Source organism: Crinia signifera, chromosome 4 (assembly GCF_055691185.1).
Source record: "Crinia signifera chromosome 4, ASM5569118v1, whole genome shotgun sequence".
Classification (NCBI taxonomy): Eukaryota; Metazoa; Chordata; class Amphibia; order Anura; family Myobatrachidae; genus Crinia; species Crinia signifera.
The window spans coordinates 262,062,372-262,077,083 of record NC_139220.1 but is presented as its reverse complement, the minus strand read 5'-3'; the positions used below and the strand labels follow the sequence as shown (position 1 = coordinate 262,077,083).

Below are 14,712 nucleotides of genomic sequence, written 5' to 3'. Positions count from 1 at the left end.
TCACTAAAAACTCCCCTTCTTAGGTATGTCTATCAAATTCCAGAACCACCCGCATAACTTTCATAAGCAATTCTACTAACTCCCCCCCCCCCCCACACACCCCTCTTTCAGTCCACACATCCATTTTCTGAATTTATTTCAATCCACGTTATCTGTGGCATGAAATAAAACTTTGTGAGCCGTTAAGGTAAATCTTGAAAGCTCCTCTATTCCAGGGGCAGAACTAAAACTTTGTGGGCCCTATACTAAAATCTTGAGAGCTTACCCCCCAGCCTTTGTGCACCTTAGGGGCAGGAAAGAGAGGGCAGTGAGGAGAGAAAGAGGCTGTCAGGGGGAGATAGAGAGAGAGTTAAGGTGGGATGTACTAAGCTACAAATGCGGTAAAACCCCCGTTTTCGGTACTAATACCCTATGGGCTTCTATCACCTCCTGCTGCAAACCCGCCACCTCTGCTGACCCCCCCCCCCCCTCCCCCTGGCTTACCTTCCTGCAGGTCCTCCTGGACCCGGAAGATAAACCCCTCCTCCCCCTAGCAACGCACCCGGTCGTCCTTCCAGCTGCAGGGGAGAGGAGGAGGCGCCGGGGACAGTCTACTTAGGCTTCCCGGCGTGAGGGTAGGAGGAGGTGCCCAGGAATGTGACCCCCCTATACTCCACATCACAGGTATCGCGGGGGGGGGGGGGCTCTGTCACCGCACTGCGATACTAGACGCATATGTTAATACATATGTGCTGGCATTGCTGCGGTCGGGCGGCAATGTATTTTAATACATCCCGCCCTTAGAGAGTTGTCATGGAAAAAGAGAAAATGCGAGAAAGAGAAAGAGAGACCGTGTCAGGGAGAGAAAGAAAGAGAGGAGCAAGAGAGTGTGTTAGACCTACAGTATAGGGGGGATAAAGAGAGGGAGAAGGAGCAGAAAATACTACTTGTTTACAGCACAGGATGGGGATGGAGGCATAGACAGATGGATGGGGACATGTGAGGACAGATGGACAGACAGAGCACCATATGGGAGCATAGATGGACGGAAGGGGTCATAAATGGATAGAAGGATGGACTGGAGGGGAGTAGATGGACAGGAGGGAGGGAGCATAGACAGACAGACGGGAGGGTGCATACTTGGAGGGACCGGAGGGTACATAGATGTATAATTGGTAGGCTGCATAGAGAGACAGACAGCCAGATCCGCTAACTAAAAAGGGTGTAGCGCGGATTCAGCAGTTATGGGGCCCACAGGCTCTGGGACCTAAAAGACAATATAAGCAAAATCGACTAGAAAAATCGTGTATGTCTCACCATGTGTACTCTCTATTAGCTCTATATCAGTCTGTTATTACCCAGTCTTTTTTTTACAGTTTGTTCCCAATTGTAAAATGCACAGAATATGCTGTTGCTATATACAGTATGCGCCTGGTAATAAACAATATTACTAGTTAAGTGAAAGATAACTAGGAAACAGAGGTATGGGATAATAATCATGTGTTACATGGAGGAGACTTGGCCCTTTTCCTTTCTCTGCAGCGATGATTTATGCATCTGGGACATTTATGTTTATGTTTTTCACTGAAGTTTTGTCTAATTTTCAATCCCCTTGTGAATTGCTGTAAACAGCTCCTGGATATGCATTTCTGCTCCATTCTGTATTTAGTGCATGCATAAAAGAAATCCTATTAATGAGCTTTTTCAAAGTTAGTACATAGAGCCGGTACAATGTGGGCATGCTTCCTCTGATCACCACTGCACCTCTTTTCCATATACAGAAAACATATTTTGTCTGTGAAATATTTTTAGGGTTTTGTCTCTTTTTTTTACTTTTCTTCATCTGTTCATCAGATCTACCAAATCAGTCACATGTCACAATCCACTCCTTCCCGCTCAGCTTGGCTGGAACAAGGTGGATATGACGAAAAGCTTATATATACAGTATGTTCTCTTGGGTGAAGTTTTCCTTTACATTATATGCCATTAAGAGTAATATTAATGTAAGTAGTTTAATGCATACCCCCCCCCCTTCTTCATGGAGGGGTATTGTGGTCAGCGCAGGGGGTGTGACCAGCAGAAATAACTTCCCTATTAATGTTTATCTGGTATCTCTACCTTCTTATATGGACGGTGTCTCCAGGCTTACTTGTGTTACCTATTTAATCATCTCTCTATATAGTGTTTGATATTTTAGATTATTTATTTCAATAATTTTATGTTTTTTTCAATAATTTTATGTGTGTCTTGATTGACCTCATTTCTGCCATCTCTTATTAAAGCACTGTGCTATGTTTTTTATAATGCAATTATTTAAAGATGTTAAAAATATTTCTATCATAATCGCATAATCAGGAATAAGTTCACTGCCTGCATGTCCTCTATGGGTTATGGCTAGTCCAGATGCTATGGTTCATAATCCTCCAAATCAATATTTTCATAATCCATATTTGAAATCTCTTCATATATTTATAATATTTATAATTTATAATATATAAAACATCAAATATTTCAGCAATAAGTATGCTTGCAAAATCTACGTAAGTATAATTGTATGATGTTTGTGTGTGTGGTTTGTGTGGATGTTTGACGATAACTCTCGAACGCATCAACTAATCATTTTCAAACAGCACACTACCGTATCATCTTAAGGGACAGACTAAGTTGGTGCTGTCATAAGGGTCCATGCTATTTCTGTTGTTTTCATGCATTGTGATATGTCGTTGGAAAGCGCTCTGTCAAATTTTTTTTTTAAATACCAAAAGCAATGTGAAATTTTTATGACCTAAAGTTTTGTCTTTATTCTGGCCAGTTAAGCTGCTTATACGTAGTAGCTGATTAAGTTAAGATATATTGTGATAGGTCAGGAAGCAATTGATGACCTCCTCACAGGATTTGGAATGTTTGTGGTGGCATAACTGTGCAGTTCATAGTAAATTGGGTGAGAATAATAATTTTTAATAGTATCTTTAAAAAAAAAAAAGACGCTAATATCATGAATGGCTGGCTGGCATGAAAGAACTAGTTGGTTTCATTTTGATGACTCCCACACGTATAAACAAGTGAGGCTGGATGTGACCGTACAGTTGATCAAATAAAAAAAAATACAAATGCAAAGTCCATTTCAAATATATTTATTTAAATAATATGATCTGTTCCTATACTATACATTCATCTTGTCCAGCGATATTACACAAGTTAATCTTTATAAAGATTAGCATAAACAGTCCTCGTTAGATATGTTGATAGTTACAAATAATGCTTCTTTTTCTTCCACTCTTTGCAAATAAATGGGAACCGTTCCTTGTTCGCTATCTTATAGTGCTAAAAGCCATTAGGAGATCTCCGTCCAAACCTAGCCTACTATCAATAACACCTAGTTCAGAGGACATCATATGGACTATATATTTATATATTTATTTTTATAATATAGAATTCATGCTTATAGTAATATTGAGTACAATGCATATCCTTACACGTTCGGTGTGTATGTATAGAGAGATATATTTATCTATATATACATACAATCTATGAAGACTGTAATGCTTTTTCTCAGTAAATATTTGTCACAATAGTATTTGCAGATTTTTAAGATAGTCATTATTAAGAAAATAGCTTGCCCTTTTAATATATGTGTTTATGCTATGAGGTGGGTCACCTGCAGACATCTTCCACTTGCAGCACTTATGCTTGGTTATGGTATATAGGGGCAGATTTATTAAGCTTGGAGAAGAGATAAACTGGAGATAAAGCGGAGAAAAGGTAAAAGGAGATAAAGCACCAGCCAATCAGCTGAGTTTAAAAAAAGGCAGTTGGGAGTTGATTGGCTGGTGCTTTATCTCCTTTTACCCTTTCTCCGCTTTATCTCCAGTTTATCTCTTCTCCAAGCTTAATAAATCTGCCCCATTATATCTAAAGTGTCTAGGTCTACAGTCACAAGGTGGACAACTATTGGTTGACAATCAGAAGGTCAATATGGTCAAAAGGTCTACATAAAAAAGGTTGACGTGAATTTTTCATGTTTTTTGTGTCTGTCGACATAGGTCAACATGGACTTTGTGCATGGTGCCTTGCTGCGTACGGCACACTATTATAATCTTACGCTATGGAATTGATCCAATTAGCTGCAGAGGATTCGCGAGCGCGAATCATCACACCAACGGACGCATGGGGGTGTGAGCAATTTGTAGCAAATTCGGCCCTATGAAAGGTGCACGATCGGGCTAATTTGGGTGCCGTTGCCGATGTTTGAACACTTTGGAACAGCACCCGAACGGCACCTTGCACCCTTTGCAAATAATGGGATCAACCCCTATGCCCACGTAGATGGTATGAACAGGTCTTAAGTTTTTTCATGATTAAAAAATTATTTTTCGACTTTTGGCAACCTTTTTCATTTCAAGCCTTTTTGACCATGTTGACCTTTTGACCTTTGACTGTTGACCTTTTGACCAAGTTGACCAATAGCTGTCGACCTAGACAATGTAGACCTAATGACTGGATAACCTTATGCTTACGGAATTGCATCAAATATAAACCAGACCTTAAGAACCAGCCAATGACTTGAAAATATTCTAAGAGTTTCATATAAGTATAAATGAAAGGGAGCCAGGATGTCCCACTCGCTGTTACAAACTAAATGCTGTACGTTATGGTTTGGAACACATTCTTTCACTGTCATCATAAAACTATTGTTTCCTGCAAAGCAGACATGGCCAGCCTTTGACGTTTGTCTAGAACTCCATATAAAATGATGCTTAAAATGCTAATTAGAGAGTTTAGCGAGGGTGTTATAGGCAGTTCGTCATTGTCAACAAGTGCTTTTAAAAGACCATATTATACCAATAAACATTAAATACATGTTATGCTAAAATAAATAATTGCTGTCAATGTTTCGAAGAAAGGCACAAAAGATGAAATGATTTTGTATTGCTGTTAAAAAGATGCTGCATCATCTCTTTGGCTGTTCACATTGTGTCTTCTAATTGTCCTGTTCCTTTTTCCCTTACACAAATGCAGAAGTCATAATCTTCAAGGGACTGTGCATATGTATTAACTTTATGTGTTTTCTCTGTTAATGTTTAATGTGTGATGACTGTCCAAGAGGATCTCTTGTGTAGGAGGATTTGTAGTCTCTATAATCCCTTTACATGCACAGCAAGATTTCTATGCCATACTATAATTCAAACTCCTGTTATCTGGGTTCTCAGAAAACGGGAGCATCTGTCGTAAAATCCTTATGTGTGTCCTATATATATTATACTGTATTTTGGGCTTATACGCTCCCTCTTTTCATGTTGTAAGGAAATATGTTTTCATCTATGATTATTGTAGCTCTCTTATTTTCCATGCCTAGTAATTATGAACAGATTGCATGGTGAGTGCATGCTGTAGAGTCTTTGTCCGTTTTTTGAAGATTAGGATTTCATGGTGCAGATAGGAACCACAATCACCAGGATTACCGTGCAGGCGGCTGCGGTGATAAGAGCTGCCATTTTGCAAACTTTGGCTCGACGGAACTCTGCCTCCTTTCTTTTCAGTAAAGAGTCGTAACCAGGAGTGTAGATATCTTCCATCCAAAATTCCAGATTATTTGGATTCAGGGACTCCTGCGTCTGTAAGGAGAGGTACAGTAGACCACAGCAATATGAGATTAGCAGGAAGTTTTGTCACTTGTTGGATAGCGCCAAAGTCTTTGTATACTTCTGAACTCTACCTTTCCAGAGGGATGCTGCCCTACCTCTCTGCAAATAGATACACAAAATGACTTCCTTTACAACATTGAATCCTCACAGTAACATGTATCTTATTTGTCTGAATGGCTTTCTCTTACTTTATTCACGTATGGGATTTGTTTTTCTGGAAATCCTTTATACAGGAAGTTATGAAATATAACCTAGCTGATTATGTCCACTCAGGGTGTATATAGACCTAGGGCCAGATTCTCTAAACTTTAAAAGTGATAAAATGGAGAGTGATAAACAGCCAGCCAATCAGCTACTACCTGACATTTTTCAAACACAGTCTGTGACATGGCAGGTAGTAACTGATTGGCTGGCTGTTTATCACTCTCCATTTTATCACTTTTGAAGTTTAGAGAATCTGGCCCCTAATCAGTAAGCACCCCCTCCATTTTTCACTGTATTGGCCCCTACATCCGTAGCGATTTAGGGACATTTTCTAAGCGATCTCTTAGAAAATGCCTCTACATCACTCCGTGTGTAGGGGCCATAGCAACCCTTTTTTTTTGTGGGACAGTAACTATTTTCAGTGACTGTTCCGCATCTCTCCCAGGGCTGGCAGTGTCCCGTTGGGGGGGGGGGGGGCAGTTGGGAGCCCCCGCTGTCACAGAAGTTAATCTATTCACAAGAGTGGGAGGGGGAGGTGGCATGTCCAGAGCGTAGGCCATGCTCCCGCAGCGGCAAAATGGGGGCATGGCTTCATGACCGCATACATTTTCCCATGAAGCTGTGCACTTTTTTTCCTGAGGTCACATCCATTTTTGGGTACTCACGGGGCATGGCCATGCAGGAGTCTTGATTCTAAACAGCAAAATGGTGGGATGTATGTGTATGTGCATTGTTTGATTCGCTAAGAAGAGACACTAGACCACTAGGCTCGAAAGCAAGGCACCATGTGGTATTGGAGGAGAACCTAATCTTCATATTCCCAACCAATGGGGCATATGTATTCAGCTTTAACAAGAGATAAATCCAAGGGTGATAAGGAGAGATAAACGTCCAGCCAATCACCTGCTAACTGCCATGTTACAGGCTTTGTTTGAAAAAGTCAGTAAGGAGCTGATTGGCTGGACGTTTATCTCTCTTTATCACCCTTGCATTTATCTCTTGTTAAGGCTTAATACATCTGCCCCATTGTGTTTTGCGATTAAAAATATATTCCCCATTTACATTTTTGGCTTAATCATTCCAGGAAATGGGGAAGCTTTTGCAAGCTGCCACATAGTAAATTGTGACATAATTCGCATCATTAAGGCACCTGCTCCACAATGGTACATATCAAAGTATCAGGCAACCTGAGCATTAGGGAGAAAATCGCCAGGTGATGCAGTCCCTGTACTGTCCATTGCAATCAGGAAGTGGCTGGAACCATGTAGGGATGGGGGGTGGGGTAGAAATACGTTCTCAGGTTTTTCAAGAGATCTCATACAAATCTGGCAATCTGCGTGACTCTCTGGGAGAGTGGGCAAGCATTGTATTTGTGCTAGTTGAGGCACAGGTCCAAAGCTGTTTTTCCATTTCCACTGCAGGTCAGGTTTTGCTGTGCAAATTGACTCCAGTGCAGTTATAGATCAGTTTATTATTAAATTATTTATGCTGGGGTAAGAGCTACAGAGAAATAATGGAGGTTATAAAGAATGTGTGCATAAGTAGTAGTAGGAGAAATAGGTGAGGGCATGATAATTCCAGTTTTAAAGGCATCAAATGGCGTGGGTCAAGTTTGAACCTTAACATATACCTGACCTCGTCTTCAGCACTTACAGGAGACCTGTGTATTGAATGTAAATAATATTTGCTGGGATGACTTTCACCAACTCATAAATGTTATAGCAAATAAACAATTTACTGTAAAAGGATAATTAGCATATAAGAACTGTGTCTACATTATATAATACATATGTTTGCATTGTTACTTACCTGGAGATCCAGTGCTGTCAGTCTCCCTTTCTCTCCTGAGTTGTGTGCGTATTCTTCTATGGTCCATGATGGTTGGGTTCGTTTCAACTCCGACACTTCCGTCAGACGCATGTCTGTGTAAATGGGGTTGCTTTTTATGTGCGACTTGAGGGATGCTGGGTAAGGGTGAGGACTAAACACTTGTTCCACCATATAGGAATCCCTGGCTGGTTTTGGCATCCTGTGCAAATGAGGTATTTCATGCTGGCGTTCCACCTGGGCAACAGGATACCAAAACAAAGATCCATATTATCTCTTATGTAATGCTCATTAATGTTCTAAAACAAATGTTTGGTCACTTTAGGGGTGGATGGCTATTAGGGCTTTATTTCTTATTTATAATTATGGTTTAGTTAATTACTATGGAAGCACCATTTATAGTGTGCACTTGTGGCACCAAAAGTACTTGTATGCAATGCAATATTGCTCAGTGGCATTTATAGTACCACAAGTGCTTGAACTATACTTTGATGTTTCAACCCTTGTATACACAGAGGTATTGGGAGTAACTAGTTAAACCCAGAGATCACCTGCATTGACCTCGCACTCTCTGCTAGAAGATCAGGCTAGATGCAGACTACACCGGGCTGTTCGGGAATATAAGAGAGGAATAGTAAAAGGCAGGATAGATTGAACAGCATGCAGTTGGAGTTCTTTAGACCCAGGACTGCCATAAGAAATTGTGGGGCCCAGAACTGACAAAAGAGGCAGGGATCATCATTCCTCTTCTTGAACCCCCAGCATGCCTGGTGAGACCTCTGATTGCAACACTGAATGCACTACAAATTATGCTTCATAGGCTCGACTCCTGAGCCCCCTTCCTCTCCAGGCCCAGGACTGGAGTCCCCGCAGCAACCCTGTTTATTTTTGAACTTATAAACATGGAACCCAAATAACTTCAATAGACAAAAATAGTTAAATATTTAATAAAAAACACCCAAGTGTTCAATATAACAGTATGCTTTAACCCTTTGAGTGTCGACATTTGTGTGAGATATGCAAATTATATTCTAAAAATGCCAGAGTTGATCACATTTGTTATATAACTTCAAATAAAAAATGTTGAGAAAAAAAAGATTATATTTCATATATAAGGTCAATTTCACAGGTAATTTTGATGAATTAAAATGTTTGCTTGCCAATTTTCACACCGATTTCGACAAATGCACTTGGCACTCAAAGGGTAAATGCTACTTCCACCAGTATTCAATTAGTAGTATGCTTAGTTCAGGGGTGGCCAACCTGTGGCTCTAGAGCCGCATGCGGCTCTCCCCCTGTTAAAGTGCAGCTCCTGCTCCCACTGCTGCCCGCCTCCCACCGTCTGTCCCCGTCCCCATCACCCGCTGCCGGTTCCTCGAATCCCTTTTCCTTCTGAGGGGAGGAGAGCGCGCATCGCATATCTCTCCTACCCTCACTGTGCATCCTTGTGACTGAGTCATCCGCCAATCAGAGCTCGCGGGCCGGCAGCCAATCAGGAGCCTTGATTGGCGAGCTTTGATTGGTGGGCGGCCCAGTCACAGGGAAGTAAGGGGGGAAGGAGACACGTGGTGTGCTGTGCTCTCCTCCCCTCGGTGACATGACAGGACTGCAGGGGGACACCAGACTGTCCTCTCCACGCCCGGCAGCAGCAGCAACAACGGTGAGTGCTGCTGCTGGGAAATTAGCACTGTGGGGGCATAGCAGATTGTAGCACTGTGGGGGCATAGCAGATTGTGGCACCGTGGGGGCATACCAGCTTTTTGGCACCGTGGGTGCATACCAGCTTTTGGGCACCGTGGAGGCATACCAGCTTTTTGGCACCGTGGGGGCATACCAGCTTTTTGGCACCGTGGGGGCATAGCGGTTTGTGGCACCGTGGGAGCATATGTATATCTGGCACTATTGGGGGCATATGTATATATGGCACTGAACTTTTGGAGGCATATGTGTATCACACCCACCCAAGGGGTCCAAATAGACCATGCCCCTTTTTTGGCACGCGCGTTGAAGGCGCGCGCATGTTGTTGGCTCTTTAGCTTGACTACAGATATTTTTCGGCTCCTTACCTCTGACCGGTTGGCCACCGCTGGCTTAGTTGCTTTCAATAGCTCCATATAAGTAGAAGGCATTTCTCTGGATATATAAACTCTATTTTAATTATATTTCTGCTGGAAATTTGACTACTGTACATGTAGATGTCAGAAAAAGATAAAAATGTAAGTAATGTACCTTTTTAGTATTTAAAATGTTTCATTTAATGATTACATTTACAAATAATTAAAAGTGTAAACAACTTGTATAAAATGTTTCTTTGTGCCTTTTTTTTAGGTTCCCTACCAGGTAAACAGAGAAACTATGATGAACACATCTACATAATGATGAAAATTCCACACTCATGGGCGAATCCAATTAACTGCAGGGCTAATTACCCGCAGCAAGCTATTCGATTAGCGAGGATAAGCCTGTGTGTTAAGCAACAAAGGTGGACTTTTACCTGCAGCTTCATAATCTGCAAGGAAAAGTCTAATGGCCCATACATACTGGGCGATTTCAAGCTGAAAGCAGCTAATTTTCACCATTGGAGCTACTTTCAGCTCAAAAGCCGCCCAGTGTGTATACACCTTAAGATAAAAGGCGCACCCTCTGACACTTCCAAACATTACCCATTCTAGGAGGGACAAAATGCTCCGATACTGGACTCCTTCTTAATTTATGACCTGTGGTAAAACACATTTCGTCCCTTCTAGAATGGGTCATGTTGGGAGGTATGTTATGGGGTTTAAAGGATGGAGAAACCCATTGAGTCCACTCTGGGAAAAGGCAGTTTTATTGGCAGACCCAAGGATAATAGGATCCCCCAACAGAGTCCAAAGGTCCATGCACAGACTCAGGTTCTGTTCCCTGTCAGTCTGGGGGCCCCTTTGGCATTTCTATCACCTCTTTCTGACCGGTTTCTATAAACAATTTTTTCTTTCTCAAAGAGCTCATTAATAGACTACTTGTGGAGTCTGCATTAAAAGAACACTTTTATATTAGACAAGGTTTTTTTTTAAGGAAATATCACAGTGAGAAGAGATTCAGCAAGCATCAGCTTAGTAAATTTCCCTAAATGTGCTTTAAAAATAGTTTAGATTTTTTGATGTTCGCTCTTCTGGAATATTTTTTAAACTATTTGTTTTACCTCTTTGGATTTACGGTGCCAATCTCGATGTGATCCTTCTTTATCTTTCTTTTCTTCCTCAGATATGCTAGACTGTTTTGGAAATCCCCAAGGTCGACATTCATGCTGAGAGCTTCCAGGCTTAGATTCGTTTGTAGAAATGTCTTCTGTTAGCGAGCGGACAGATCTTTGTGAGAAGAGATTTTTTTTCATGGCTTTGACTCGCAAACTTTCTGCTGTGGCATTGTTAGCATCAGAACAACAGCAATCTGACTTTTTGTCACTGTTGCCATTGTGTGATGAATTTTTATCTTGGAATGAACTGGGTGATGCTCTTGTGCTGGAGGTGGCATCACTGTGAGATTGAGCTTCAATATCCAACTTTCCTTTCTCTGGGGGCTGTATTCTCTCATCCAATTTATTCAGCTTGGCCAGCACCTGAGATACCTCATCACGCACTCCAGACAAGGACTCCAATTTCTTTTCAATCTCCCCAATTCTTCTGACTAGTTTTCGCACACTACTTTTAAGTTCTTCTTCCTCCATTGTATCAGCCCGTGGGCCCTTGGTTGGTTTGTTTGATCTGTTTGCTACATGTTCTGGAGAACTTTCATTGTCTGCACGTGGTATATGAGATAAAGAACCACTGCTGTTGTAACAGGATGACTGAGGAATGCCAGAAGATCCACAAAGGCTCATGTCATCTAAGAACCGGAATATGTCACTTATGTCATCACTAATGATTTCAGAGTCCGCTTCAGACTGGTTACGAGGCCTACCTTCTATGTAACGGCTGCAGTTGGAGGATATATTTGTTTCCTTTCCCTTCTTTACATCAGTTTGTTCTGTCTGCGTGCCGACACTTTCTGTCTTCTCAATGCTGAATTGACAGGAAGATGGTTTTGTGCTCTTGTCCCTAAATCTCCTCAAGGCCTCTTGTTTTTCCACATCTTGAGGCTCACAAAATTTGTTCCCATTTGATTTTAGTGCTAGATCAGGTAAATAAGAGTGATGCCGCTCTGGTACTGAGACGAAGTTTGTGGTCTGCACTAGACCAGTGCTGGGGTAGCACAGAGTATCCTCCTTTCTGTTAAAAAATGAGCGTTCAAAATCTGGCACCTCTTCAGTGTTTAGACTCCAGCTTTTCACTGGCTTTCCTATAAGATGTTTAGGCTTGTTTGTAAACCTTTTGTGGTCCTGCAGCATAGACCCAGTTGTTGGACCAAAGTACGTGGAAGCCTGGAGATCATCTAAGCTTTCATGCTTTGCCCTTCGGAAGTCCTCAGAAGTAGAGTAAGCTGTATTAAGATAGTGAGAGCTGTAAGGCATCTCAAAACTGTGATTGAAGAAAACCGTTTTGGGACTTATCTTTCCTTCATTTTTTTTCATTGAGACATTGGGAGACATTCTAACTAAGTTGTGAAAATCATCCTTAAAAACATTCCCTCTCTGCCCAGTGGAAGCAGAAAGTCTAAAAGGCTCTTCGTTGGGTGTAGGTGGCAGTGATTCTGTCTCTGATAATGGCTGACTGGGGAAATAGGTGCTTTGCATTTCACAGGACTGTGGTGAGACCATAGGATAGGAGTCCAAAGCTTGCAATCTTTCCATGGAACCTGCTCGGTCATTACCATCCTGCTTAACTCCCAGCAGAAAATTTGGCTCAGGGAGATATGTATGACGTCCTTCACACTCATCCTTGTGGCAGCTGGAGGACCTGGTGATAGAATAGCTGCGGTTGGTTTCCCGCTTCTGTGCATCCTTGTGAGGGGTTATGTCTGTGCTGCTGTAGACTTCAGTATCTGACTCCGGGCCTTCTTTCTGTTGAGACTGTTGTTGAAGGGGAAGTTTTTCTTTGGCAGCTCCATCATTCATCTGTATCAGGTTAAATATAGTGACTATATCGGCAGCAGCTATTATTTTTTTGGACTGTTGGTTCTCGGCAGCGTTTCTCATCTTGTCTCGGAAGAGACTGGATGGAAAGCTGGGGTCTTGGCAGGCTGTGTAATATAGGAGACTGCGCAATTTGGCTAGTTCAGGTAGATCATAACGAGAACATAAAGATTTACAGAGGTCTTGGTAAGAAACTGAATTTTGCTTCGAGTCTAAATCTTCCAGGATCTTCACAAGAAGAAAGGAAGAGTCCTGAGCTTCACTCATGATGATACAATGTTGAATCTCCTGCACAGGATAAATAGATAACATTATATTATTACTTTCATCACAATTTAAAGAATGATTTAAAGAAATTTAATTGGATGAGAGATTCACAAAGTGAGAGATTTGATAAGAAAGCGGCAATCATTTACACTTCCAAATCAAATTGGTTTTGAAGGGTTAATGATTGCTCCTTTAAATAAAAAAACCTGGAGATTTCTTACCAAATCTCTTACTTTCTGAATCTCTCATCCTATTAATTTCCCCCCTACATGTATAGCTGTAAGGTTTTGCTGAAAAGATGCCTTGATCCATGACTTAACCTATAGAATTGTCGAAATGTAAGTGAGCTGTTTACAGGTGACTGATTTCCTGAGCGGAGACAAGACGGGTAACACATCTATGGACATTTACTTGGAAATTTATGAAATGTGAAATAAAGACTGTAAAAAAACAAGGTTGTAACTGTCTGATTTATGACTCAGTGCCATGTAGTTGTCCCTCATACCTTATGTCTCTCTGTACTGCTAAGTGATGATGCCCTTAAATATCCAATGCCACACTATATTTACCATCAGAGGTGAATATCAGCAGTCAACGATAACAATCATCTAACCCAATTTTTAAATTGACAATTAGATTTTTAGCCATGATATAATAGATATATTATACAATCATTTGCTGATATACTGTACTGCTTTGGTAAAGCTATTGAGAAAAAGTAGTGGTTCTCAAACTCAAATTTTCACAACAGGTCATGTTTCCAGTATTTATGTCTGTGGAAGCAGGTTGGATAATTATTGACCTAGCAAAATAAATTAACTCTTTTGTGCAGGATTAAAGTAATCAACAAAACATGACCAGGTGGTTTTATGACTGGAATCTAGGGTGTGATTTTAGTTGACTCGGTAAGCTGTAAAGGTCCCAACTTACCAAGTCCTTGTGATCCCCCCCCCCCCCCCGCCACCGTTTCCCCTTAAAACCATGCAAGGGGATGTGTCATAAAGACTGTGCCTGCAGCAGGAAAAATCATTCGATGATCACTGACCATCGAAATGATTTCTCCTGCCTTCGCAAATATAAGTCATTGGAGACTGACTTATATTTGCGGGCAGCAGGTAAAATTAACTGACAGTTCAGGAGTCTAAGACTAGTCATACTAGTAATACTGACTTTACAAAAAGTATAAAAATATTTACAGCTGTTCTACAAGTATAGCAGTTATATAAATTGAATCTCACATACAGTAATTTGCGGAATATAATTAAACTCAGGGCTTAATGTGGTCCTGGAGAGGTGGTGGAACTCTGTTCCCCTAACATGCCCCCCAATTAGACCAGTGCCATGGAATTTGTGCCCTACCACCCCGAAAAGGATAATGGTCCCACAACACATGGTAGCACAATCGTATATACATTACACTGCATTTAGTGCACTTGATTTATATTAAATCACACAGTAATGCCCCTTATACACATAATGTCCACAGCTGTTCATCTTCACTTTACATTACATATGTCGTGCCAGAAGAAAAAGCCGCTGGGACAGGCTTTTCTGTTGGAATTCCTGTTCTGGACTGTGGTAGAGGTGGAACTCTGTTCCCCCTACCATGAGAGGTGGTGGAACTCCGTTCCACCCTGTTCGCCCTCACTTTAACCCCTGATTAAACTCCTCTAATTGCTTTATTGCAGGCTTGGATTGCTAGATAAATATATTGCTTCCACCCAGAGGCATAACTTGTGG

The 14,712-nt window shown here is 41.3% G+C and overlaps 1 protein-coding gene across 2 annotated transcripts in view; it reads right to left on the bottom strand.

Annotated features, from left to right (window-relative positions):
• Nucleotides 1-3,848: 3,848 nt before the first annotated feature.
• MINAR1 (membrane integral NOTCH2 associated receptor 1) overlaps nt 3,849-14,712 on the bottom strand; it is a 50,909-nt gene continuing 40,045 nt past the window's right edge. Inside the window, exons 2-4 of one of the 2 annotated variants that reach the window (XM_083184463.1) lie at nt 10,837-12,993; nt 7,638-7,892; nt 3,849-5,594 (exon numbers count right to left, since the gene is read on the bottom strand). In XM_083184463.1, the coding sequence (XP_083040589.1) occupies nt 5,397-5,594; nt 7,638-7,892; nt 10,837-12,972 (2,589 nt within the window). In that variant the 5' untranslated portion in view covers nt 12,973-12,993 and the 3' untranslated portion in view covers nt 3,849-5,396. Of the gene's footprint in view, nt 5,724-7,637; nt 7,893-10,836; nt 12,994-14,712 lie in introns of both variants that reach the window. The other variant, XM_083184464.1, reaches the window with a different exon arrangement.